At 34.4% G+C, this 27127-nt stretch overlaps 1 protein-coding gene across 1 annotated transcript; it reads left to right on the forward strand.

Moving 5' to 3' along the window:
- Positions 1-1209: 1209 nt before the first annotated feature.
- LOC143911001 (NF-kappa-B inhibitor cactus-like) lies at positions 1210-26302 on the forward strand. Its single transcript, XM_077429702.1, has 6 exons — positions 1210-2148; positions 8088-8265; positions 9787-9949; positions 24994-25082; positions 25257-25508; positions 25599-26302. Exons 1-6 carry the CDS (start codon positions 1733-1735, stop codon positions 25665-25667), a joined length of 1167 nt encoding a protein of 388 aa, XP_077285828.1. The 5' UTR covers positions 1210-1732; the 3' UTR covers positions 25668-26302.
- The last annotated feature ends 825 nt before the right edge of the window (positions 26303-27127 follow it).

Raw genomic sequence — 27127 nt, forward strand, 5'->3', positions numbered from 1 at the left:
AGCTACTGATCTACTGATCATTTTCTATTTTACAATTTAATTTAATTTGGTTAGTAATCACAGTATTATATTATTCTAATGTTAATCTAAAGCATAATAGGAAAAATAGCTCAAAAACCTATTTACAATCATACAAAGAATGAAAAGTAATATAACTAAATACTTGCTATTTATGCGCTGGCAGAACAAGAGTCTATAGACTGGTAAACGGACTACTAGTCATATGTAAATCAGTCACAGGACAACCGGTCGCTCTAGATAGGTCACACTTGATCACCCGTCACACTAAAACTGGTCACGAGAAAACTGGTCATACCGTAAAATCGGTCAACCAATTTTTTCGTGACCGATTTTAGGGTGTGACCAGTTTTAGGGTTTGACCAGTTTTCTCGTAACCAGTTTTAGTGTGACGGGTGATCACGTGTGACCGATCTAGAACCACCGGTTCACATTTGACTAGTAATCACCGAACCCTATAGACTATATCAGAATTAAAATCATCATATATGCAGAGATTTTTTTTTAAATTTATATTTATATTTATTTAATTTATTATTTTACAATAATAATAACAATCAAATGACCAGTGTGACCTGACAGGTTGCCCCAAAGCGTCACACCATATAATGTAATTTTTATAATTTCAAGCACTGAAATGGCGTTATATTTTTTGGTTTTTGCTTTTTTGAAATAGAAAACTAAAGCAAAAGTAAAAAAAAAATCAAAGCACGTGTATTTTTATAATGTATATAAAATGAAATTCATTCAATCTTTGGATCTGTCTCAAAATAAACCAACAGAATGAACGAAACGGCACGAAACACGAGACACTCTAGTGGGAATGTGACTGTCGACGACATGAACGTGTATGTATAATTATTCGATAAAATACTGTGAATCTTGATGAAATTGATTTTTTATACTAAAAGTTGAAAGACCAGCAGAAACTGCAACAAGCTTAAAATATCGATAAGGAGCTTCTTTGAAAAAAAAATCGGCCACAAATTAGCCAGCTTTTGTTCCTCTTGGAAAAAGCTGAAATAACGTCCCTGGCCAATGACAGGAAGGCGCGATCCGTGTGCACGGTTAGACGTGTTTTACGTACCAAACATTTCTAAACTAAAATACTAAAACCCAACCCAATATAATAAATAAACATTTCAAGCATGTTCGAGAGCGAGTGTTCTTAGATAGGGTAAACGGACTACTAGTCATATGTGAACCAGTCACAGGACAACCGTTCGCTCTAGATCTGTTACACGTGATCACCCGTCACACTAAAACTGGTCACACCCTAAAATCGGTCACGAGAAAACTGGTTGACCGATTTTAGTGTGTGACCAGTTTTAGTGTGACGGGTGATCACGTGTGACCGATCTAGAGCAACCGGTTGTCCTGTGACCGGTTCACATTTGACTAGTAATTACCGAACCCTTAGATAGACAGTGTTTAGTTGCGGCAGAGAGCGAAGACGAACGAACACATTCGAAGCGACGAGTGTTCGCGAACATGCGTCTCGAGTGCGAAGTGCTCATTATTTGTAAGTCGCAAACGCTCGCTCGGTAGTCGACAGTCTACACTCGACACTCGACACTCGGCCGTCAGCCGCCGAACGAAACGCGCGCGTGTTTTGCGTCCACGTCCATCGTGTAATCCATCGTTTCGTTTGTTGCATATTCGCACTCATTGACGCACGTCACATTCGCGACCAACTTTCGACGACGACGCAAACATGAATACCGACACGAACGAAGAGTCGAGCTCGAGCAAAGGCAAAGGCGTGGAGCGTCACGAGCAGATGGACTCGGGAGTTGGCCTCACGGCGCCCCTCGACTCGGGAATCCTCGACTCGGCCGAAGACTTGGACCTGGACCTGGACCTGGACCTGAACCTGGAAGAGAGCAAACCCGCTCCGGCGCACTCGCAACCGCGTCAGCCGCACCAGACGTCCGAACAGTCGCAGACGATCGACAGCGGCCTGGAGCTGAGCGACTCCTTCTCCGGGCTGAGCGTCGACGGCATGTCGTCCAGAAACAACCTGAGCGAGACGCAAATCCCAGCCCACCAGCTTCCCGTCAACATTCCCGTGTCTAAGAGCGACGATTGCTCCTGGCAGATCTACTTCCAACAGGACGACGAGGGGGACACGTGAGTTCATCCTCGTTACATCTACATACATATGCACATATTATGGACGACGTGAATCGCTCTTGGGCCACAAACGTCATCGTCGCCGTTTGACGTTTGATGTTTGACACGTGTTCGCGCCAAATTTTACTGCGCTCGACCTCAATTGTTGTCGTCGACGATGTAATGGGAATTTCCAAATTTGTGCGCGAACCAGTCGCCGTACGTAGGTGTGTTTTGTGTGCCTGCGTTTGCGTACATATCTTCGCAAATCGGTAAACTGACCTTCGGATTTGTTAGCGAAACGTCGCTCGTAATAACAAACGAATGTACTTCGCGTTTCCTTTCGGTTTGATAGCGTTTATCCTTAAAACATACGCGTGATAACGTATTTCGGGTTCGTGTCACATCCGTACATGTTTTGTTTTTTGAAAAACAATTGAATCTCAATATTTAAATTTTTTTTTGCATATTATTTTGTTTTTCGTCAATGAAAATCTTTGACCTTTCCTCGATACTTTTTATGCATGAGGGAAATAATTACCAATGTAGATGAAAAAAAATATATATCGAAAAATTAAGAATATAAGAATCGCGTTTTATAGCAAAGTTCAAAGATTGCAAAATTTTATGTACTCAATATCTACTTTAATACTTTTGAATTTTGACCAATGCCGATCGGCGTTTTGCCAACGATTCCATGAGCCTGATAGGAGTTGTATTTTGAACATGTACAAAGTAAACAAGAATACTACCAGCCAAGCCTTTCCAGCTAGCATTGAACATGGGTCGTGTAATCCGTTTCATTCGTTAAATCAGTCTTTATAAAGTCTGGTTTACACCGGAATTTTTGAATTTATAACAATAGAAGAATTTCCCAATGGAAATCCCTAACTGCCGAGTATTTTAGATTGTGAGCATTACATTTTAACAACAATGAAGAAGATAGAACTAGTTTTGGAAAAATACATTCATTAATAGACTTCTTTTGTTCTTTTATGTTATTTCAAGATATATTTGAGTCTAAACACACCTTTACAAAACTCGAAATCGTCGGCGGTAGTTATCTAGGGTTTGTTTGGATTAGCTACGATTTTTATACCTACTTTCTATTGGATTTTTAAATAATTCTAGTTGAAAATGTTGGCGAAATTTTCAACGTGGCGGGCTTTCAACAGAAAAGACGTCAGCACTCAAACGGTTAAGTAGTATATTCAAATAATAAGAAAAAAAACAATATATATCAACAACATATCATATCAATTGAAAAAAAAAGTTTCATATCACACATGTTATTCCGATTTATTAATTTATACCGAATTTCAATCTTAAAAATGCCAAGGAGCTTTAAGCTGTATATAATATTCAAATTACACACATGTTACGCCGAATCTGTGAAATAGGCAAAAAATTGAGAATTTCATGAAAAATGCAAGACCGCTGCTTAATTCTGGAATTAGACAAATTATCCGCCAAATGTGTAAATTAGGCAATTATTGAGTATAATAATACGAGTACTATTTATTAATTATTCGAATGAACTACATGTGTATTTACTAGCTTTTATGAAATATGCCATTAATGAATAGTTTCTATATTGATGATTCGTATACTAGACTTGTTTCAGCTTAAGAAACTGTGAATATGAAAAACATACAATAAGTATGTATGTAAAATACGTGTCTGGCATATGTGAATAGAGACAAGCCTCGCGTAGATCAAGGTTATGAATCTTTTAACAATCACCTTAAGAAGAATATTAGCCAATATTCCAGGAAGTACACCGGTTGACGAATATATTCATCATGTGTGTAAAATCCGATTTTTTTTTTGCCTTAAAAAGTATAGACATAATCCATACATTGCGATTTATTTACATGTAAACGATATCTCACATTCACGCACCTATTTTTAATACAGTATATTATCTTCGAGTCGCTATTTTCCTTATTCTAGAGTAAATACATACGTATTTTGTATATACATATGTATGTATACATACATAATTCTGACTAAATTTATTTCGTTCACAGACAATCACCTCCCATTACGAGCTTATTCCGTTGGTTTTTTCGGCATTGTCTTGTGGGAAATTGTAATTTTTCTCATGGGTTCTTTTGTAATTTATTAAAATGATATATCTTAGGTTCTAGTTGCTTGTTACAAACCAACTGTAAGAATTTGCCTTAAAATAATTACTACAGAATGTGCTGTTTAGGTGTGAAACTACATTTTTTATCTTGTCAACTTTGAAACATTTGTGCAACATTGTTTTTTTATAAATAATTAACCGATTCATATATAAATATTCAGATTTATGTATCTATGAAATAGATAGTCTTCGCTTTTTTTTTTAATTTTTAAATGTTAACGTAAAAGCGAAAAGTCTGCTTAATGAATCTCCATAATTTTTGCATCCTTTTTCTGCTACAACTGCGTCTGTGAATTAATTTACTACATATGTATATGCGAATTTTTACCGGAGCATAATAGCTTTTTTAAACAAGCATAATCTTGGGCAAAAATAAAAGTATACGAAATTTCAGATCCATTTAACGATTGGAAATAACTCGACTGAAAATAGACGAACGGCAGATATATGCCAAACTAAATAAAAGTCGGATACAATGTTGCGGCGCATTTTTATGCTTTTAAAACAAATGTTTAAAATAAAATATGTTTAATTAATCATATAGATAAGTATAAAACGCCTAGGTCATTTGACGTTCACATTATATGTTAAAGTCCAAGTGTACTTTTCGTGCATTCGTGAATAATTTGTTCATACCGATACCAATCTGGCTAGTTCATAGTGTACAAAAAAAAAACAAATTGTATTCTTAATCGTTTGTCCCATCCTCTGTGTATGGTATATGTATGCCGAGCCTGAGTTGCAATATTTTTAATATTAGCGGAAACGGGAATTATAACAATATTGTATATAATGTGGTTTCCATAGGATTTCCCTTTTAAATTCTTGACTTTTTTACAGGCGCGTAACTGCTATTCCGCACGGGCATGCGGTGCATGCGGGCCTTTTAGATTTAGAGGCCTAAAAGGATTTTAAATTAAAATATTACACATTTTTCAAATAAAAGTCGTAAAAATTTGCTTAAAATTATTTATAAGACTATGAAAGCACTAGTTAAGGTTTATTCTCCAAATTGCGTGCCGAATTTTCACGATTTTGTACGACATTTAATACTTTTTCTGTTACGGTACAGTAATAATAATTGTCAGCAGTGATCTATAAACCCGATGTTAAATTAAAGAAAAATAATGGTTAGTAAAATATTTTCGTTTCATTTGTCTACTTTCTCGTATTTGATATAGTTCGAAATTTTTCGATGGTTATTTTATTTTATCGTGATTTACTAGTTTTTGTTTTCAAATTAATAAACGACTATAAAAGAAATTTGATGAGTCAACTCATGTTGTAGATTGAACACAAAGAATGTCTTTTAAATTACGTGAGCTATTATCAATTTAATTTAAAAAATAAAAAAAAATAAATGAGGGCCTTTTGCTAACATTTGCCACTGCGTTTTGACAGCTAAAAGTTTCATGCCTGGTGAATCTTTTGTTGAAGATATGTATGTAGCTAGCTTTTGACTTGTTAGCACTTACACTAATAGTTCGTGTATGAACAAACTAATATGTTCGTGAACGAACCCGAGTGAAAACTTGAACTGTAACATATTCAATACGTAATGATGAAGCAGATTTTTTTTTTATTATAAAATTAAAAATCCTGCATTGCGCATATAACACGTCAGCGTTCGTATTATTAACTTTGAAATGATCGATATTATAGTTCAAACCACAAATGTTGACTCGGTGACTAAATAAAGTGTATAGTTCAAAGATTTTTATAATCAAAAAATTCCATATCACATGGAAATTCCTCTTGACCCTTTATCATCGGGTAAAAGGAAACTGCTGACTCGGTAGCGTAGCACGTATCGTCAATCGACATGGCTCGCTCCGACCACAGAACTTTTACTTCCTTGGCCGCTTTCAGTTGTGGTGGACGGACGGTCAGCCTCTTGGGAATTTCCGTCATTTTGAAGTTCACCACCGAGGCAGAATGATCCCTGTCTCGGGTCGTTGCCCCACGGCTGGACCAGTTTCGGGTTTTTCCAGAACGCCATCTCGATATTACACCAGGTACACATCATGCACCGGGACTTTTGCCGTACGTACTCGCGTGTAAATGCGGTTACAATGCATTTCAATCGCCGTGTCGGCTCTTTTTTTTCAATATAGAGACTGGAAATTTCCACTGTTTAAATAATAATGTATATAAAAAAAAAGTAATACCACTGATTTTTGTAGTTCGCATTATCCGCGCTCGTTAATTATAATTTTACGGCCACTTTGGGTGCGATAAACTTCTATCTCAATCACAGATTGATGTTTTTGATTACGATCTTTTTTTTTCTTTGAATAATTTGAGGAATTCTTATACCGCTTTACGTGCTCTAACGTAATGCATTACATATATGATCATATTCTTTCTATAATAAATAACAATTAAACGTATTTCACTATATCAATTCTTTATTACAATATTTTGTTTTTTCGAACCGTTTTCTCTAAAGTACACGTTTAAATGAGTGTGATATGCAAGATTTTCTCTTTTGAAATTCATCTTTTAACTTTCTCCTCTTTTTTTTATTTCATTATTAAATTTGTAAACTTCACACTGCGTTTGTATTATTTGAAACCACCTTTTCTACTTATTTTTTTTTTTTATAAAAATGGACCAGCACGCTGTCTGAACATCATCGTTGCGTAATAATTTCAACGCTCTGCTCCAAATTCAGTTCACGCAAAATCAACAGTGATCATTAGTATTTTTTTCATTGGAGTATTATTGTAGATGGAAAATTATGTACGTCCTTTGTTTGCATAGATATGGCAAAAATCTGTTTTGTGAATTTGTATAAGTACAGCTGTCGGATTATATCATCATCATTTACAGCCATACATCATCCACTGCTTGATGAAGACCTTTCCAACAGGCTTCCATTCGACGTGTGTTTTGCGCAACTATCATCCATCTCACCCCACACGTTTTTATTATAATTGCAACCACCCTTCTTCCTTGCATTCTTCCTTTTATCCTTTTAAATTCTGTCTGGTACAATTCCAGCACTTCTTTTGTTCACATTTCGTCTGTTCTGCTAGCTACGTGACCCGCCCATTGCCATTTCAATCTCTTCACTCACTCCACTGTATCAACTACCCTTGTCATACTTCTCACCCACGTATTTTGTTTCCAATCTCTTCTCGTTATGAAGAGCATACAGCGCTTTATTCTTCTTAGAGTGCATTGGACTTGTGTAACATTTTGGCGTTCAATGTCGTAGTTTCATATCCATACGTCATCACTGGCAAAAGTCAAGATCTTTTTTTTTCTTCTATTCTTTGTAGCATCTTCTATGATTTGTCATAGATTTCAGATTAAATTTCAATTGAATTCACCGTGTTATAGCGACAGCTTTAGAAAATACTTCTTCGCATATGTAGATATTAAAGTAGTGTATGCAGGTGGATTGTATAAGTGTGTGTCTTTGAGCTGCATTGACCAACATGTAGTATACCTAATCCCATCGATCATATCTCCACCGACCCATGGGGTTGCATTTCAAACACATCACTCACACTACTGTATTTCTCCTTACATTGTGTAATATACAAACATACGTACATACAAAATAAAGTATTATTAGACAAGAAGAAAATAGTATCTGCTTCAGAGTTAAAGTACCGTGGTACAGTTCAGTTCTAAACAAAATTATATAAACTTTTCATTGGAATTTCCCTTCTCAATTTTAAAAATACATTCACAAGATAACACTTTGAACTATGTGGAGCTCGCGCTATATGAGTTCAAGTGTGCATGTTTTGATTCGTATACATACATATATAATAGTATTTTTCTTCTTTCTACACAGGCAATTACACCTCGCCATAATAAACGAAATGCCCGATGCCGTGACAGCCCTGCTTCAGATGTGCCCCTACCCAGTACTCTTGGACATCTTCAATGACAGCCGGCAAGCACCCATACACTTGGCAGTTCTGACTGGACAGCCACACATCGCCCGAAGATTACTCATAGCTGGTGCCAAAGTGAGTTCTCGACAACCACCGCAATTTTAAACTTTGAACTTGATTACTAACTGTTGCGACGTTGATATTGTGATAAATACAACCGCAAGCGCACGTCATTTTTGCTTCTGAAATAATCGTATCAAATAGTCCCCGATAACCTTGTTTTACGTCAAACGGTGATCCAACTAGTAACGTGTTTCAATCGAATTACGAATGCAGCTGACGTGCACTTGCAAACCGCAAAATTACGCTTCCAATATTACGTTTAGTATGCACGTGTTGAATACTATTAGTTTTGAGATAAGAATGCTCGTGGTTGCTGAAGTGTGATTAGACCAGTCTCTGTTTCCAAAACTTTGTAATATTAAACAATAAGTTCAATGCTTTTATCTGACTTGTAGCTGTTTGGTTTCATATAATTATTTTTCATATAATTGGTTTCATATACTTATAGTGTATTAATTTTCAAAGTATTGAAATAAATACACACGAAAGGCTCGTTGAATGTTTGTATTATATTAAATAATCATTCAAATATTTTCATCATCATTTATACGTATAAAATGTAATATTGACGTTGTACCTATAAGATCAATCGTTTTAAAATTCCATATTGCTTCTCTGAAAAAATATTAATAGATAACAAAAAGATATTTAATTATTTGTATGTTACAGCTGCAAACAAATTGCTACATCTGATTTGATTTTTAAATGCTTTTTATTATTACGAAATTATGTTCACAATACATCTTATGTCTATTTTAATAGCTACTGATCTACTGATCATTTTCTATTTTACAATTTAATTTAATTTGGTTAGTAATCATAGTATTATATTATTCTAATGTTAATGTACAGCATAATAGGAAAAAGAGCTCAAAAACCTATGAATTGCTACATCTATGTATTGCTTATCCATTGTTTGAGCGGTTGACTATTTTGTTTTGCAATATTACTGGGGGTTTTACCCATAGATATGTAAGTGTAAAACACCTAGTAATTGAAAAGTAAAAAAAAAGTACTTTTACGTATTATCGCTTGTTTTTTTTAGTGTAAATAACATTAACATACTATTGGTGATTATTCATCATCGAATGGTATATTATAATATAGTAAACTAGTTGTTTTACCCGGCTTCGCTCGGTATTTGTAATATAAACAGCTTAAACATGGCGAATCTAATAGTTTGTTTTTTTATTAATTTTATTTGAATAGAAAAAAAATAATATTCAACCATATATCGATGTCGTCGGCATAGAAACATTGATTTGTTTTCGATGCTCCCAACAAACCTCACATACATACAAAGTCTCTTTCGAAATTATATATTAGATTCGCACATATATATGTATGTTCATACATACATACATCCTTAGTTTTAAGTGGAATATATGTAGTTGCACTATTTTTAGTCGCGACACGTATTATTTCTATACCACGGCGCACTACATATTTCTGCACCTCAATGGTTGATCTTGTAGAGACGATTGTATTTTATATTGTTGTTTTATTTTAGCTGAAAATTGGGTTTATTTTCAGGTTAACAGCAGAGATGCTAACGGCAACACACCTTTGCACTTGGCGTGTGCAATGGGCGATTTAGCATGTTTACGTGCACTCATCACACCCCTTGCACCACATCCTCAAGTTGCAGCACGTGCACATTCCCTGCCGCATGCTCTTGACCAGATAAACCACGACGGTAAGTCACAATTACAGAATTCTGAAAATCGACCACAATATTTATCATAAATGTATCATATGTACGTTATTATTTATATCATGCAAATATCACGAGAGAAATTAACAGTGTATGGATTATCTTAATAAATAATTTCGAGAGACTTCGTATGTATGTGTGTTTGTTTGGTTCGTAAAATCCGTGACGTTCAATTTAATAAAAAAACAAATGAAGATTCAAATAATTTTAAATAAAATAAAACTAATCAAAATAAATTTAATAAAATGTTTACTATTAGATTGGCCATGTTTAAGCGGTTTATATTACAAATACCGAGTGAAGCCGGGTAAAAACACGAGTTTATTATAAAAGCATGGGTTGTTGCGTAAATATCGATGAGCATTTGTTTATTTATTTATTTATCGTTTGATTCTCGGTTCAATATCACCAAATATGAGTTATCACGACGATTTTACTGTTATGGCATATGTTTGATTACACATTGTAAATAACTTTAGGAATTCTTAATATCACTTTTCGATGTTAAAAAATCTGAAATCAATTTTCCTACACAACGTTCTTATCTTGTGACATTATGATTCACATTAGTAAATAGTTTTGTATTTCTCCCATCAAAAAAAGTTTTCATCAATGTACGCATTGTATTATATAATATTTTTTACAATTATTGATCATCAATAGAGTTGTATTTACGCGATTTGTTTCTTACACATTCAACACCCACCCGATAGAATTTGTAAAATACGCCATAAAACCACTAAATAAATCCTTCTCAAAGTCTATTCATACTATACAGCACAGTAGTTCATGTAAACGACAGTTTCTATTTATACTGTACGGCAACCGACGTTTCGGCACGTTCAGCCTAGTTTTGGCCGAGTGCAAGGCAAATATATAAATATATACAAAGCGCGACGATACAGAGCAATATTTCTTGCATTTTTTATGCAAAATACTGATATTGAGAATCTTTTAATAGGACAAATTGATTCGGTGATTATTCCGCACAAAGCGATCTCGCACATGGAACATCTGGCACTATCTATCGAATACTCGCTATCATAAAAAAAACCGCTCAAAATTTAATTATATTATATTAAAGAGAGACTAGATTTTAGATAAATGGGAATAACCGATAGCGAATTCGCCCCCGCATTTCGGCCGAAATTTGATCATATCGCTTGAATAATTTTCCGATTGCTGATTGATGTATATCGCACCGCGGCTTTGTGTTTTGAATTTGTCAAATTTAATTATGTGACTTATTAGAATGCATGTGTCAGCCAGCCGTCATGTGCTCGACCCAGTTAGTTTTACCTGTGTTTTTCCCACTTGTTGAGAATTCATTTGAGTTCCATGGCGTTTTTCCCCAGCTGAGCAACAGGTCATAACCGTCAGTTGTACACACAACATGCCTTTCAGCTTATTCAGTAATTCACTTAGGAAAACCCCATGAAATAACAATAGTATTTACGATAACGATAGCACACACATAGATAGGAAAATTTCCTAGCGATAAAATTGTTTTTTTTTTGTTAACCCCCCCGTAACCGTTGGCACGAATTAATTTCGCATACATATACATTAATGGCAGTTGCTAACCGGAGGGAGTCGACGGCCTCCATAAACATTCAACAGTACAATTTAAATATTATGATAAATATAATTTCCCAATTTTTACATACGGTTCGTTGTTTTTCCGTTCATTGAAGTTGATAAGTCGCCATGTCCTTGTCTAGTTATTATAGATATTTTTTATGTATAGGTATACGCATATACAATTTAATAATAACAGTGCAACGTATTGTTTTTGCCGTCGATGAAAACTTCCTGCGGGTTTTTCCAACTTTTTATTGTCGCCGAAGGTTGCCGTTTATGGTTTTTGTAATGAGATCGATAATGACAATTTTCATCATCGTTATTATCCATATTCATTAGAGTGTTGCCTACGTGCGCTCACTAGCGGTAACAATGACTTTCCTTTCGTACTTCCGGTATCGATATGGTTTTTCCGTGAAAACACAAAGCCCGAATAATTATTGTGGGGGTTTCCACGCGTACTTGTTTTGGTGAATTAAATGATAATCATTTTCGGTAGGTGGGTGTGTCTTTATATTGCGATCAATCATTAGCAATTTGAAGCAGATAAGGTGAGCAATTGATGGGGTCGATTAATTCGAGCTCGATAACGATTGTAAATAATTTGATTTGGTTAGGAATTTACGTACTTTTCGCATTGTACATAAATAATATGATATTTGTATAAATGAGGAAAATTGTTTGTAATCTTTTGGAACTGGTTCTTCTTCAAATATGCTCGTGAATTAACAAGCGACACCTAGTAGTTTTTATTATTTTTTGCCGTTTTACGTTAACGTTGACTACGTGTTTCGACCTTAACCCGTTGCCGCCTCAACGGCAGTTTACGGAATTTCCAACCGACCTTAACGCGTTTCAACATTTGAATATTTTATTCACACTTCATATGTCAATGCGGGACGAACTGGATTCCTGCGATATTGTCATAGATAAGGAACCAAATCATTAAAATCAATTTAAAAAAAAAAAACAGAATTGATAAAATCAATAATTAAAAAAAAATCTTGACACATCTCGAAAGTTTTTATTGTATTTTTTTTCTTTAAAAATGTTCATGCTGTTATATCAAAAGTTATATACATACTTGGAATACCGTCAGATATTAAAAATCGTTTATTGCGTCAATGAGGAGTGATATCGCATTTCAAACGATTCCAGTGACTGTTTGTTGTTGTTTCATCATAATATTGCTATGAATCAATATGTCATCACGTTTATTTATTTAATTTACACCATCTATAACTCTTGACCCTTGAATCAACTATTTAATTCACTGAATCAACACATTATATACTAGATTAACTCCATTTCGCGTATTGGCTCAAACAGGATCGTTATGAGCTTCCGGCTCTTTAGCTCTTCATAAAAATTGTCGTCTATTACATATAAAAAACGATTTATTTACACGAAATTCGAATTCTGAAACTTTACTTCTTATATGTAGCTTTAAAAAAATCATATTCCTTTATCAGGTAGCATATGTAATTAAAAAATATTGTATTGATTATTTTTTATTATTAATTACCATAAACCAGAACCGAATAGTACGAGATATATATATATTATAATATAAAACACAATATTGAATAAACACGTTGTTCAATATTTAAAATATCAGATCGTTTTTAATTTTTAGAAAGTGGACGTGTAATTTTAAATTTGCCGGACCGGAAGCTGTAGTGTTAATTTATGAATATACAGCGGATGGCCATTAAAACAATACGCTTTTTGCTCTCTTGCATTCAGAACTGTTGGAACGTGTATTATTTGTCATTGCCCTAATGATTCAACGAGTCGTATTGTAATTTTATATAATATAAATTGAATAAACCGTATAATTTCTCCGTGTGAATTTTTTGATCTTCGAAGATTGAAATCTTTACACATTTTCGCTTGAAACTTAAAATTTCATTCATCCGTTCCACGCTTCTATGAAAATATAATCAGTTGCGTTTTATCTCGCTGACGAACGAGTGCAGTTGCGTTTGCAGAATGCAACAATGGCCCCTTTCCACAAGCATGCATTATCGTAGTCGGTTTTTCCAACCGCTCGCAATCGCCAGCAATTTATATGCGTGCATACCCATTAAACGTCTCGCTATATAACGAAAATTTTTCCACGATATGTACACGTGTAATAATAAATTATGCTGTTCCGACGCGTCGGTATTTCCAGCGCTGAAGAAGCGTAACTTTCACTTTATTCCTCGGTCGCATATCAGCGAATTTCTCTTCGAGATGTTTTTATTTGACGCCAGCGCGTATTGTTTGCGTACGCATCGCAATTTTTACTTTATGTGTTAACTGATTTTGCATAGGTAAGCAACCTTGGCGTGTTTGATGTCCATCGTCGGCGAAACTGCTTCCTATTATATTCTTACGTCGACGATTACCGGCTTGTGTCACAATAATGGCGAATTACGACCTTTCTTTGTGTCGTGATCTCGTACTCTGCCTCTGAGAGCCATCACCGATTCATTGATTATGCTTTTTTCGTTTGAAACTATTGTCATAACTAGATGTATTTGTATAGCTTCAGACGCAGGCACACTGAATTGTATGGCACGGCATGCTTAGGTTGAATCCAGCTGTATTGGGAGTATTCTCAAGTCATTGCTAATTCGTACAATCTTATCATTTCGACAAGTGTTCAAATATGGGAATCATCGTTGTTAATGCATAGATAAAGTATCACCAAAAACACTACAGGGGGTGATTTTTGGTCTGGCCCTTCATTAGCTACCGACTAGGGATTCCAAAAATACCGACGATAAAATTTAATTAATTACTTTCTACACCGCGCGAATTACCGATCAGCGAATGTCAAAAAAAAGTAAATATATTTTTGCTTGCTCCTTGTTTTGAAGAATTTTCACCTGGTGGGGATGGTTTTAGCTTTTATATACCTTTAAATATGCATTTAAATTATTGTCAGTGAACAAAATAGGTTTCGGTAGGCGACGAGGATTCTCATTTTAACAGTCAATTTTAAACCAATATACATATGTATTCGAAGTACAATATTTTTGGTAAACTTTATCTTTGATTTTAAGTTTATGATACACTTAGAGACTTCTTTGAACAGCAGGTCAAAAAGGATGTCGAGTGTTTACTCATTCTTCGACTAATCCATACATACTAGCATATATAAGGTTTTCTTTTAAATTGAAAACAATTCAATTTACATACTTTTATATCAATTTGAATACAATTTACTTTTGATCAAAAACCGGTGATGCCGGTATTCCTAATCCCTCCTACCGAGGTCCCGGGCCAAACTCCCAGTTGAACTTTCAATAAATTAAATCTCACGATGTGTTGTCTGATTTAGATATTTGTAATATCTATCGTATTTATCTGATTCAATTGCCGAAATTTCAATTTGTATATGCAACGAATGTACACGTTTGACTATTGCGCCTATTTGGGATAAACTGTCATAGCACTATAATAAAAATAAATATGTAGAATCCCCAGTGAGCAATCAAGTGCTTATATAACTATTAGTACTGATGATAATATCATGCGTAGCTTTAATTATGTGCGAAGAATATGTTTACAATACGCGATACAATCTCTTAATGACAATTTTAATACGCAAATAGGCAACCTTTTATCGCTAGTAAAATGATTAAATTTGAAAATATACGTTGATGAAATATAAATTTAAAAATATACGTTTTTTTTTTGTTCCAGTTATGTGGAAATTGTTTAGCAATGATTTCAAAATAATTGTAAAAAATGTCAAATGTTTACTTAAATATATTACATATATCATTTCAATTTATTACATATGTACATACCATATATACCGTGGCATGTATTGAGCATGCTTGTAACGTTATGAATCCTAGCTGCAACGATTTACTTATATAAATTGACGGCGTGTCGAGTCATCAACGTGTTAAACTTGCATATGTATATTTCAAATGCATTTTATTAAAATCAAGACCGGTCATCTTCACAATTATTCTTGAATCATTGAAACAATTTACCAAAATATGTCTCGTTAAATAGTTTGTTTTGATTTATCTGCTTTTACGCGGTAGAAACTTGAACAATTACGAGTCGATAAATGCATTTGTGATTTGTTTACAAATGTTTAGATCAATTGAACTACATATAAAGAAGCATACAGACAAGACAAGAGCACGCAGAACATGGAATTTCAAAAGAAAGTTGCGTTTTCGTGTTCGTTATGTTCGCCTAGTCTGGACGAGCCTTATAATACTGAAATAATAATCATCAATAAGCTAATAGCTATCAATGCATCGATTCCTAAGATGATTTTATTTCATCATCAGGTTGAAGTAAAACAATCTCTATCAATACCGTTAATTTCCTGCTCATTCAAAAATGATCTATAGACACAATAATTTTATATAATTCCAACTCCTTACACATTTACAATGATATAATTTAATGCTAGACCCAACTACATAAGAATTTCTTAACAAAACAGAAATACGCATAGAAATTTGATACTGTTGTTGTGGCAGAATGACAAAACCGTCTTTCTGAACGTCTTGTGTGGAACTATGAAACTACTTCAAAATGAGAACCGATGCGAATGCAAAAGTTTCAGTCTACAAATAAGTCTGCAACGACTGAATGGACGTGTTAATTTTCTTCAGACGTAGCCAGACACTGGCCGTTTCGTATCGTTCGTTTCGACCTTTAGCATTATGTTTTTCTTTAAAGTGTGTGTTGGTGAGGTCGCGGTCATTGAATTTTGTGGAAATACCCGGTCGAAAATCGCTAACATCTCAATGATATAAAACGGGCCTACACACAAAGTCGTCGGTGTGTGTGTGTGTGTGTAAATTGCGAAACCGGTTACAACAATGGGAAAGTTGACCGAGTGCTTTTTGCAACATATCCTCTATTTTCCCAGTGTTTTTCCTGTGTTTTTTTCACGGCGAGGTGTTTTGGTGCATCTCGTATAATAGAATGACGGGATCCTCAGTTCTAATCTGTGTTTATGCCGACACATGTGATGTTGATGATTACAATATGGTACTCAATCCAACAACCGGTCTTTAATTATTGTTATTATTATAAATATGTAGACTTTAAAAAAGTCAATATATGAGCCGTTATAATTGAAAGTGGCATAAGCCCACTTTTCTTCATTTCGAGAAGTATTTCACAAAACATTAAATATAATGATTTGCATTTAAAAATATTTAAAAAAAATACTGGCGGGCTGTAATACGCTTTTCCGAGATTCTGGATGTATCGAATTAAAATAAGTGATAACAATATGTGAATTAAGTCAAACAGAATTAGTGTTTTTAGAAAATAAAATTGGGCTTCCGCCACTTTCAAATAAGTATTGTATAATGGCTCATATGGATACAATCAATTTAACCAGGAATGATTCCTTAATCAAATTTTCTTTCTTTTTGCATTTAAAGAAGTAGATTATCAATCCATATGTATATATGTAAGATATCATGATATTTACATATTGATATAAATATCATGACAGATTTATTTTGTTTAACTGACTTATTTTGTTTTAAAATGCCTAATTTGTAGTATTTTTGTTTTTGAGCTTTGTAATTACGCAATGGAAATATTTCACGAAAACCGGTATTTGTAATTAGTGCAATATTAACTTGTCAATATGTATAGCAATTATATAATTGATTATTCTCATAATCTTTTCTAAATGCGACATTTTATCACCACATTCGCGTTTCTCGCATAAGGATCTCGGTATTTATTTAATATGAATTTCAACCAATTTGTGTGTCTATTTAAAAGAATTTGCATATATACATTTTCGTTTTAAAACGACATCATGTGAATAAAATTATCGGTCATGAAATTATCAGGCTGGCTTATATTTATATACGTGTACGCATTTAAAATATTTAATTTCATTGTCGATTATTGACTCAAATCGTCGAAAATTGATTTTCCGTCGACTCTGTGTATAATGAGGACAAGTTGGGTGGAAAATTTTACAATTTTTCGTTCGACATTGCACTTGCGTCATTTTTTGCGTTTGCTCGTTAGTATGTAGTAGTAGTAATATCGATGTGGTTTTGTAGTAAAATCTAGGAGTTTAAATCGTTTCACTGAAATGCCACACAACTGCGGTTGGGGGAATTCAAAAGTGGATTGAAATTATGAAACAATGCTGTTTGTTTTCCGTATGTATGCATACCGATATATGTATGTTTATACTTTTCCTCGAACTTTATATTAAACAAATTCCATGAATATCTCACCAAAATTTTCTTCGGGATTTTCTTTTTTAATCTTGAATCGTCAACAGATTTTTTATAATGTTTTAAATCAATAACAATAATATATTTTTACAGCTATGGTATATTACAGGAGTATTCTTTACATCGTTGGTCCATTTTCCGTTGAAAGCACTTGTAGGCATCGCATTTCCCTCCTTACTTCAAATATTTTGTTGGAATAGTGTATCCCATTACGTACCCCGTACTCGTTTTGGATAAGTCCTTTATAAAGGCAATGTTTTCCTATTACTTTACGTTATCAGTGCGTCGTAATATAAAACATCTCTGATCAATTTGACTGATTATTCAAATCGAGGGTTTTTACCTTAATATCGATTTTTGGTCTAATAGTGTGCTTTCCCCGCCTGAAATCACGTGAGATAAAACGATCGTTATCGATTTCAATTTTCCCGTGAAGTTTATTTTCCTCGTTTAGTTTTTCCCATTGCGTGTTATTTGCGTCACAGACGTCCATCTCCGGTCAACATTGGCATTGTGATGCTAAACTTGTTCATTCGAATGCTTATTATTTATCGTTTTTTATTATTATTCCGCATTGAAATTGTACGTAAATCGATTCGCTTTTATGAAATCGGTTCACTTAACAGTTATAACCTAAATTTTTTAATGACCTGCATTTCTTTCCACTTTGCATTGGGTATTTCCGATCGTAATCTTTACCCGTTTTTCATTGCCTTTTATTGGGATTTACGTTACATTATACGACCAACGTTCGACAACCTTTTTTAGCCCACAAGGGCATTTATCATAAAAAAAATCACATTAAATTGAATATTTTGTAATTCTTGATTATACATGCATATAAGATTATTATATCCCAAAAAGGTGTATTTTCCCGATTCCAATAAAGTGTATATTTATCTATGTACATATGTAGTGTTTAACAATATATGAAGTTTTGCAAACATTCGAAGAATCGATTTTGAAATTTTGACTGATTTGAACTCTGAATCGATTTTTTTCCACACATTGAATATTTCATGTACTCAGTGTTATTTCAATATTTTATTTTGACCTTTTAAATTATTTCTCTCTTATTGATATTATATACTTATAATATTTATAGTTATATCAGGTAATAAAAATGTTTTTGAACAAAATCCTACAGCTGGAAGTAAATCTTTTGTCTCACTGAAAATCCAAAATGTGTGATTCCCTACATTGGCGCTCAAACGAGAACGTTCTCATAGCCGATATTATCGAATTTTGTTTTTGACACCCAAATAAATGCATAGATTCATAGGTTGGTCAGATCTAAGATTTTCATTATTTAAATATTTTTTGTTCCTTTCAACAGCAACCGAAAATAAAGTGTCATTTAAACATTAAAACAAATTATTTTTTAATCGATACATATTGTGTGCTATCAGCACATGAATTACCAATATTAAGCGATAAGTGTCGCTGTAATTTTTACTACATATTTGCTTGCTCGACAGTTCGGAAAAACCCAACTACTACGTGACACCTCTATCACATGATTTTCTATGGTGAATGTGTGTAGGCGTTGATTGTTCGTTTGTTGAATTTTTCCGCATTTTAATTACTCGCATTTAAATCAATGATTACACTATGTGGCTAATATGGTAATGCATTTATATTTTGTGGTGATTTGCGTCATACGAAACTTAATCATTTCAAGTATAAATATGTGCATTTGTTTTCCAATGCAATTTTTGCACGATAATAAAATAATAGGTTCAGCTTCATTAGCAGATAGATTGAAATTTTTAAGCCAAAGAAAAGAAAGCCTTAAAGCATGTATTTATTAAGAAGGGATTCAACTGCAAGTGGCGTATATGTACATATGTACATTTTCATTCGTAAACAAAGTCGGCTGGAAAAGGACGACGTTCGTCATCTTCGCGTTGGTCATCAAGACTATCATTTACAAGGTGGATTCTTTGATAAATCATCACCTTACTCATTGATTGTTGGAATTCAGCTAATCCGGCTCGTTGGGAATGTTGCAAACGAGTATCGTTGTGGTATTTTTCGGGCGGAAGCTGTGTTTTAAAATGGCATTCGTGTCCAAGAACACGAGGGTCGGTTACCTTAACTTGGGGTTTTCCTCTTCTCTGTTCGGTACCGAATACCCCCATCGCTTTCGAATTTCGATCACGACTTCTCGGAAGGTCGATCAAATCTGCAAACAATTTTTCTCATAGTAACAGCACTCTAATTGGACGTTGACTGGCCATTACAATGCATGTATGTAATAGATCACGTAAAATACGCACTTGCACGTTGTGATCACAAGCTTGGGTATAATTTGAATACGATGACACCGATACTATGGAATTCAGTGTAATTGAATATAGATTTTAAATTATCGTTTGTTTGAAAACAACGTTTTTCATATATTACTCATAAACAAATGAAGTCATTCCGTGGATTAATTTGTAGACGCTTTTGTTTTGATTTATTTTTTTATTTAAATCTATCGAATGTCGAATGTCAAAAATATTAACTAACGTGAGAGATTCAATCATGCGTACTTCAAATTAATGATACCTTTCATTGCATACATTGTTCTACATATATCTACATACATTGTTGCAACCGTCTTAGAAAGTATGTGGTCGTAATACAATCGCCTATAGCCAAATTTGATATCCTTAGTCGAATCATCGCTGGAAATTTCCGACGTGAAAGTTTCGCAGGTTTTTCCAACTGCGACTTTCTTCGTATTGTTATTGTTTTTCAACACGTCGGAATATTTTCCCGGTCATCGTAATAAATGTATGTCAAATATGCGTATGACGTCATCGTTGATGTTTTTGGAATTCAATCTGCATGATAATTTTTTTCCGCAAATGTGTATCATTGCGTTGATAGATTTTTCTTTCGCAGGACCAGTTTTTGAATGACATCATAATATATGTACGTACATATATACATATGTAGATGCGGACACGTAATCGTAAATTGCATTACGTTGCAAGTTTAAGGTCGGATTTGTGAGGGTTAGATTTTTCACTTTGACCTCTACCAATGTGGAAACATTCGAGTGAAATTATGGGTGTTGAAAATGTTGTAGTTTCTGAGAATTTTCCTCGTTAATTATTATAGTGAGTTTCGTTGGAAGTCGACCTTCGGCATAACCTGGAATTTCTCCCTCGCAAATTTGCGATTCCGAAAATTTCTTACTGTTGAATGATTAAATATTGTATTTCAAATACGCATTTACATTTACTATTGTATTTAACATCGCACCGTGTAACAAGTTGGCGCCTACTTAATGATTTAAAATAATAATTTTAATATGAATAACTGAGAGATGTATTATTTAATGTGCATTTTGGTGAAATATTTAAATACTTCGTAAATTTAGTTTGATATACAAATTATGTTTTTCCTCATTTTTTTTAGTCGATCGAATTTTTATATTTTTGTTTGCATTGAAAGGCTCATAAATAAATATTTCCACAAAATATAACCCCTTATTGATCAACTTTTCAAACGTCATTTTTATTTTCGTTATTGTGTTGTGGCTGATGTCATCGTATCGTGACGTGCAGCTGTGACCCCCCCCCCCGATTAGCCTCCACTATTTTTGGTTGATAAAATATGGACGAAGATAAGGCGTTTGAACTTAGCACAAGTACAACAATAAAACGGAATTGTGTGAATTGTGGGAACATATGGTATACCGATTCGGGTATCTATCCGAGGTTGGGTCGCCGATTTAGCCCTACGCGAGTTGAGTTATTCGAAGAATTCAAAACCGCTTAATCACAGCAGTCGAATTCCGAGGACCTCGGGAAATCCTCGCCGTCATGCATCTTCTCGCATTCTCGAGATTTCTCGCACTCGTATCGCTCGATCTCTCCATTGTTTTCAGCCGCAAAGAGCCCATGGAAAAACAATAAAGAGTTTTCCAAGACGTCTTCAACCGCGACCTTTTCTTTTTGACCTCCGTCAATTTCGAAGCCGCTTGCGGTTTTCCCCTGTTTTATCTTCGATTGTATGTAATTTCTAGTTTGAATGCTTATTCGACGACTAATATTAAAACTGGCGTCATCGGTCTCACTTTGAAGATTCTGTCGATCGCCCTTGTTTGCTTTGCTATAATTAGTTTTCGATTTTTCGCTGAATCTGTTCGCGTTTTGTTATCGCCTATTCCTCTCAAACATTTGCTCTTATACTAAAACTGAAATTCGAAAGTACCTACTTTAACGTGAATAGATAAACATGCATTTATTGTTTCTGCCGTGCAACGAATGCATGTTTCATCTAATGAATGGATCTCTGAATCATTTCAACGACCAATTTTGAAATTTCATTTGAAATCATTCAAATCTTCCCACCGCTTGTAAACAAAATTTAACTGCTATAAGAAAATTCAATCAGCCGAGCTTTGTGTCTATTCCTGTTGCTAACTCTGGTATTAAATAAAGACTCGACTCATGCACAATTGGTTTTGCGTATATTTCGGTACTTTCGTACACATTACGAATACGACAAAAGTATATTTTCGATTTGCACGTAGGTGTCTTGACTTCCGGGACGCGTGACCGTTTTCGAATAAGTAAACACCTTCCTGTTTCATCCAGAATTTTAATTGATAGCATGTGTATTTGAAATAAAACGTGCCGAACTATGTAAGTATGCAAACACGACACGCCATTATCAGTCCGAACTACGATATATGTAATTCGACGTAAGACATATTACTGAGCTCATATTTGTAGATTATTTGATATACATATAATGTATTATACGCACATCAATAGCACGATTCATATACATATATGTATATATATTGTTACATGTTATATCCGTGCTTTTTTATTGAAATTTTATGAAGTCGGTTATGTGTCGTTTACACCTGTCGCTTTCGCCATCCTAATTGATGGGGGAAAATACACAAAAGTTGAGGGGAAGTGAGGTCGAAGCAGCTGGCATTGGGTGCTTGTGTTTATATTTGAAACTCCCCTTCACCCCCTCGTTGCCCCCCGGCGACGACGCCTCTGGGAAATCCCCGTATCTCGCGGCCCTGCCAGATTCCGCTCACAAATAGACACCAGGGCTGAACCGGTCGTTGATTTCCGTCGTATTATGTTGATATAACTTTCAACCATTCCAATTCTAAAGTTTCCTTGCTATACAATGCTGCTACCGGCTATGATCTTTGTAAATGGGTTATGCATTGAAACAGGCTCGTAACTACTATGCCGCATGGGCATGCGGTACATGCGGCCTCTTAGATTTAGGTTTTTACGTAGATATATATATATACGAGGAAGGCCTGACGGGTAGACCCCAATGCGCCTTCCTAGACAATTAATTACAAACATTGCAGTATTTCATTACATAAATCATTGAACGAAATTAACAATAATTAATTAATTAATCCATTGAGACATCTATGGATTTAGACTTGTACATAACTCTGATAAGAAACGATCGACTTGGAGTCACAAATAACCAGCAGTATTAAACATTAGCACGGGAACAGTAATCTCTCGGTGCTAAACATAAACGCAACCACAGAGCCATACTGCTGGCTAAATAAAAATACTAGACATTTTTTAAAAGTCTTGGAAGTCAAGCTATAGCTTTTTAAGAAGTGATCTTAATGCAACAATGTCTATTAAACAGTTTTTGGATTTGTAAATTTCAAAACATAATTCTATGGAAAGTGAATTCTCTGAAGTGTATTTCGCTTTGCCAGTTACTGTCGCTAGTGTTGAACGAACTTTTAGTATATAAAAATTAATAATAGGCTATAAAATAAATTCAATAAATCAACTCGGACTCGGCGAATTAGCAATTTTATCAATTGAACATGAAGAAGCTTCTAAAATGTCTTTGAAAAAAGATGTATTTGCAGAATTTGCGACTTTTGCAAGTGTGAATTATGTGAATTAATTATCAATTTAATTTTAATAATAAAAAAAAATTGTAATGGGTGGGGGGGGGTTTTACTAACATTGCATGCGGGCCCAACTTTTCTAGTTACGCCCCTGATCATTGAAAGTTCATTCCGTTCATAAAGGCCCATCCCCACTCCACATTAAAGATGCGCACAGCAAAATCATGTAGTGGCCGTTGCTTTTGTTCACCTTTTCCGAGTAGTAGGGATGAGCCTTCATAAATCGAATGATCTCTACATTCATATTGTATTGTAACACACAAACTTCATTTACATAGGTAGACTAAATCTTATCTGCCTACGGTTTTTTTTTGATATGTGAATGTTGCACTCAAATAGTTGGATATTATAACTGTCTCAGTTAGCATTACCCAACTTTGGTGAACTCTGATACTGCATACTACATGCTCCAAGTTTATCGAGCTTTGTGACATCCCTATTGAGTGTGTGTAGTAAGCAGCCGAAGCACATCGCTGGCGGTGTTTGGTCAGCCTGAAAATAGCTGAGAATTCCGTGGAATCCATGGGTTATATTTAGTGTGCTCCCGATCTGGCGTCATGACTCAGAAGCGCATGATTGCGCCCTCCCCAGAGAAACGTTTGACTCCTTATGTGGTCTTCTCTCATCTTGGCTTCTTGGCAAACGTTGTCGTCTGACCCACTTCTTCGCGGAAACAACAAACAATACGCCCAACTTTCCCCTGGAAAATATTTCAAAATTCCAATGGATACAGTTTTAGATTACTACTATTATTTTTCGCCTTTGTGCATACTATATTTAAAACGACCAGACGAGGTACAACCATCCATCCACGTTACCTAAAACGATACAAATACTTGCAAGCGAGCCAGACTCCATTCTAAATTAAACTTGTTGACCATTCATTACATGTATGAGCCATCGAAGTGTAGTATTATTAAAATCCTTTATTATTTTGGACTCTGATCGGGCTTGTGTGCAAAGCGGAACGTTCCTTGTGCATTGGCCTAAATTGTAAGGAAACATATGGGGAGCAGCTTGCATTGCCACTGAATCACACAGGAATGGCCCATGATGCTCACCCTCTTTCATGCACCATGCATGCATAACGTTGAAGTATTTGCATCGATTTGTGTTTTACGGTCGACCAAAAATGTAATAGTTTGTTAGTGACTAAATCCGATCGTTGTTTAGAAGTGAAAGGAATGTTATAATAATACTATTGTATAAAATGCGTTCACAACATCATGACTGTATTATAAATTTTCTTTTTTAATATGTTTTAATAGTTGACTTACTTTTTGTTACAGGTCAAACATGCGTACACGTAGCTGCAATCGGTGGACATATTGAAATTTTAAGACATCTCGTTTGGTTTGGAGCTAACATCAATGCAACTGTGAGTTACATGTACAATTTCAACTATTTTTTTTATGAGCTAAAAGCACAAGCGTTCAAATGAAAGTCACGGGTTTCTTGTCTGTTATATCCAATATTTCTTTGTTCACATTAATAGTAAAGTGACTAATTTGAAATATCCAGTAAATAATTTGTTTGTTTATATTTTTTTCAGGAAAACAAAAGTGGAAGAACTGCTCTACATCTTGCCATTGAGAGTGGAAATATTGCTTTGCTCCAGTATTTGGTGACGGAATGCCCCCTGGTGGCAATGGACATACGAACTTATTCCGGTCACACAGCTTTACAACTAGGCGAGGGTGCAGTAAGAGATCAACTATTAGCAGCTGGTTATATTCGACAAGAAGGCGAATCAGATATAGAAACTGATGAGTACAGTGATGAAGACGATAGTGACGATAACGAGGTGATTATTTTTACATTTAATAATATATTTTGATTTTTTCAATGTTTAATTTTTTATGATAGTAATTTTGTTTTTTTTTTTGTATTGCAGGTTCCATTTTACAATTCAAATTTCTACAACTCTAGTTTAAGAAATGCAGAAGCTATAAACGTTGCATAAGTACAGCTTAGGATAGTCGTTCATTTATTCTGTGCCTTTTGACAATAAATGGAAAAAATCTCAAAAACTTGACTGTATCGAAACACTCCTAGGTTTTGATGAAATCTAGCGATGTTGGCAACAGTCGAATAGCAGTTTGAATTTTATGTTAACTTACCATCAATAGCTGCGTGATCGACTCATACGCGTCGTGAACAATTGACGATATTTTATTGTATTTATGACGTGATGAACTTCACTATGGATCACTGTTTACATATGCCTCATCTCTCGAAGGTGATTGATTTACACTAACTTGATAAAACTGCCAAAAATGATGATATATATTTTTGGCCGACTATATGCAGTAAATGCATTGATAGCCTATTAGGAGACGATATATTTTCATGATTGTTTATGGAAATATATCAAAGACTGGTTTCGATTATGTTTAATGGTGAATTTTAATGAGATTTTGTATAATGCCGTTTTCCTCGTGTCGTCAGTATGAATATTTATAAGAAATCAAAAAATGATTAATGTATGTGAATTCTACTCGGGTAGATATATTTCTGAAATTATGATTTCAAAAATATGTAATTATTTTTCTGCATTCATTTTGGTTTTTGATTATTTTCAATAGCATTACGTTTTATTTATTTTTTTTATGAAACTACACCTAATTTTGTGTCATTCTAGACATTTATGACATATTTCTTACTGAACTAGTAAATACATAAATTTGTGTAATATCAAATATCAGTAACTACTAAGTGTTGTTATTCTCCTACTTATATTGAGATGTATATAAATTTAGATTAAGAAGGTTAAAAAAAATAAAATATATCAACGATATTCCTTTGTTTTTTTTTTTTTTTTCGTTATTCCAAAATATAATTTTGTACATTAAATTACAGGTTTTACTTCATTTATCGACTGCTTTTAATGTATTTTTTTAATTTAAAATTAAAAGAATTGGAAGATCTCCCGATATTCACAAAATACCGATGCACATGTGCAGTACTGGATTTAGGGGGGGGCTGGGTCGGGTGCCAAATAAGTTAGGGCGCCGCTCGATGCGTCAAAAGCGTCCTACATTTTTACTCGGCAAATTCTATTCAAACAATCTACTGGAAAAAGCCTTCAAATTAAGCTCACCGCAAATTCAAAATTTGATATTATTAGCAATGAACTTATCAATTTAAAAGCCTTTCAAATAAAGTGCAAGGTAAAATTAATCCACTCATTGTATTAAATTTTATAAAACAGCACAATTTACAAGAATTATATCTAAACATTTGGGTTTCTATGCTTTTGCTGACACTGCCTGAAATTGTAGCAAGGTCCCAAGGCCGGGAAAAAGAAGGATGGTAATCCAGTTTTTATAAATTTTTTTCTAAGGGTGCTAAGAAAAAATTGCCCGAGGGCGCATTGGGTGTTAAGGCCGGGACTGCACATGTGTGATGATTTAAAGGTATTGA

The sequence above is a fragment of the Arctopsyche grandis genome, chromosome 4 (genome assembly GCF_051622035.1).
Source record: "Arctopsyche grandis isolate Sample6627 chromosome 4, ASM5162203v2, whole genome shotgun sequence".
Taxonomy (NCBI): Eukaryota; Metazoa; Arthropoda; class Insecta; order Trichoptera; family Hydropsychidae; genus Arctopsyche; species Arctopsyche grandis.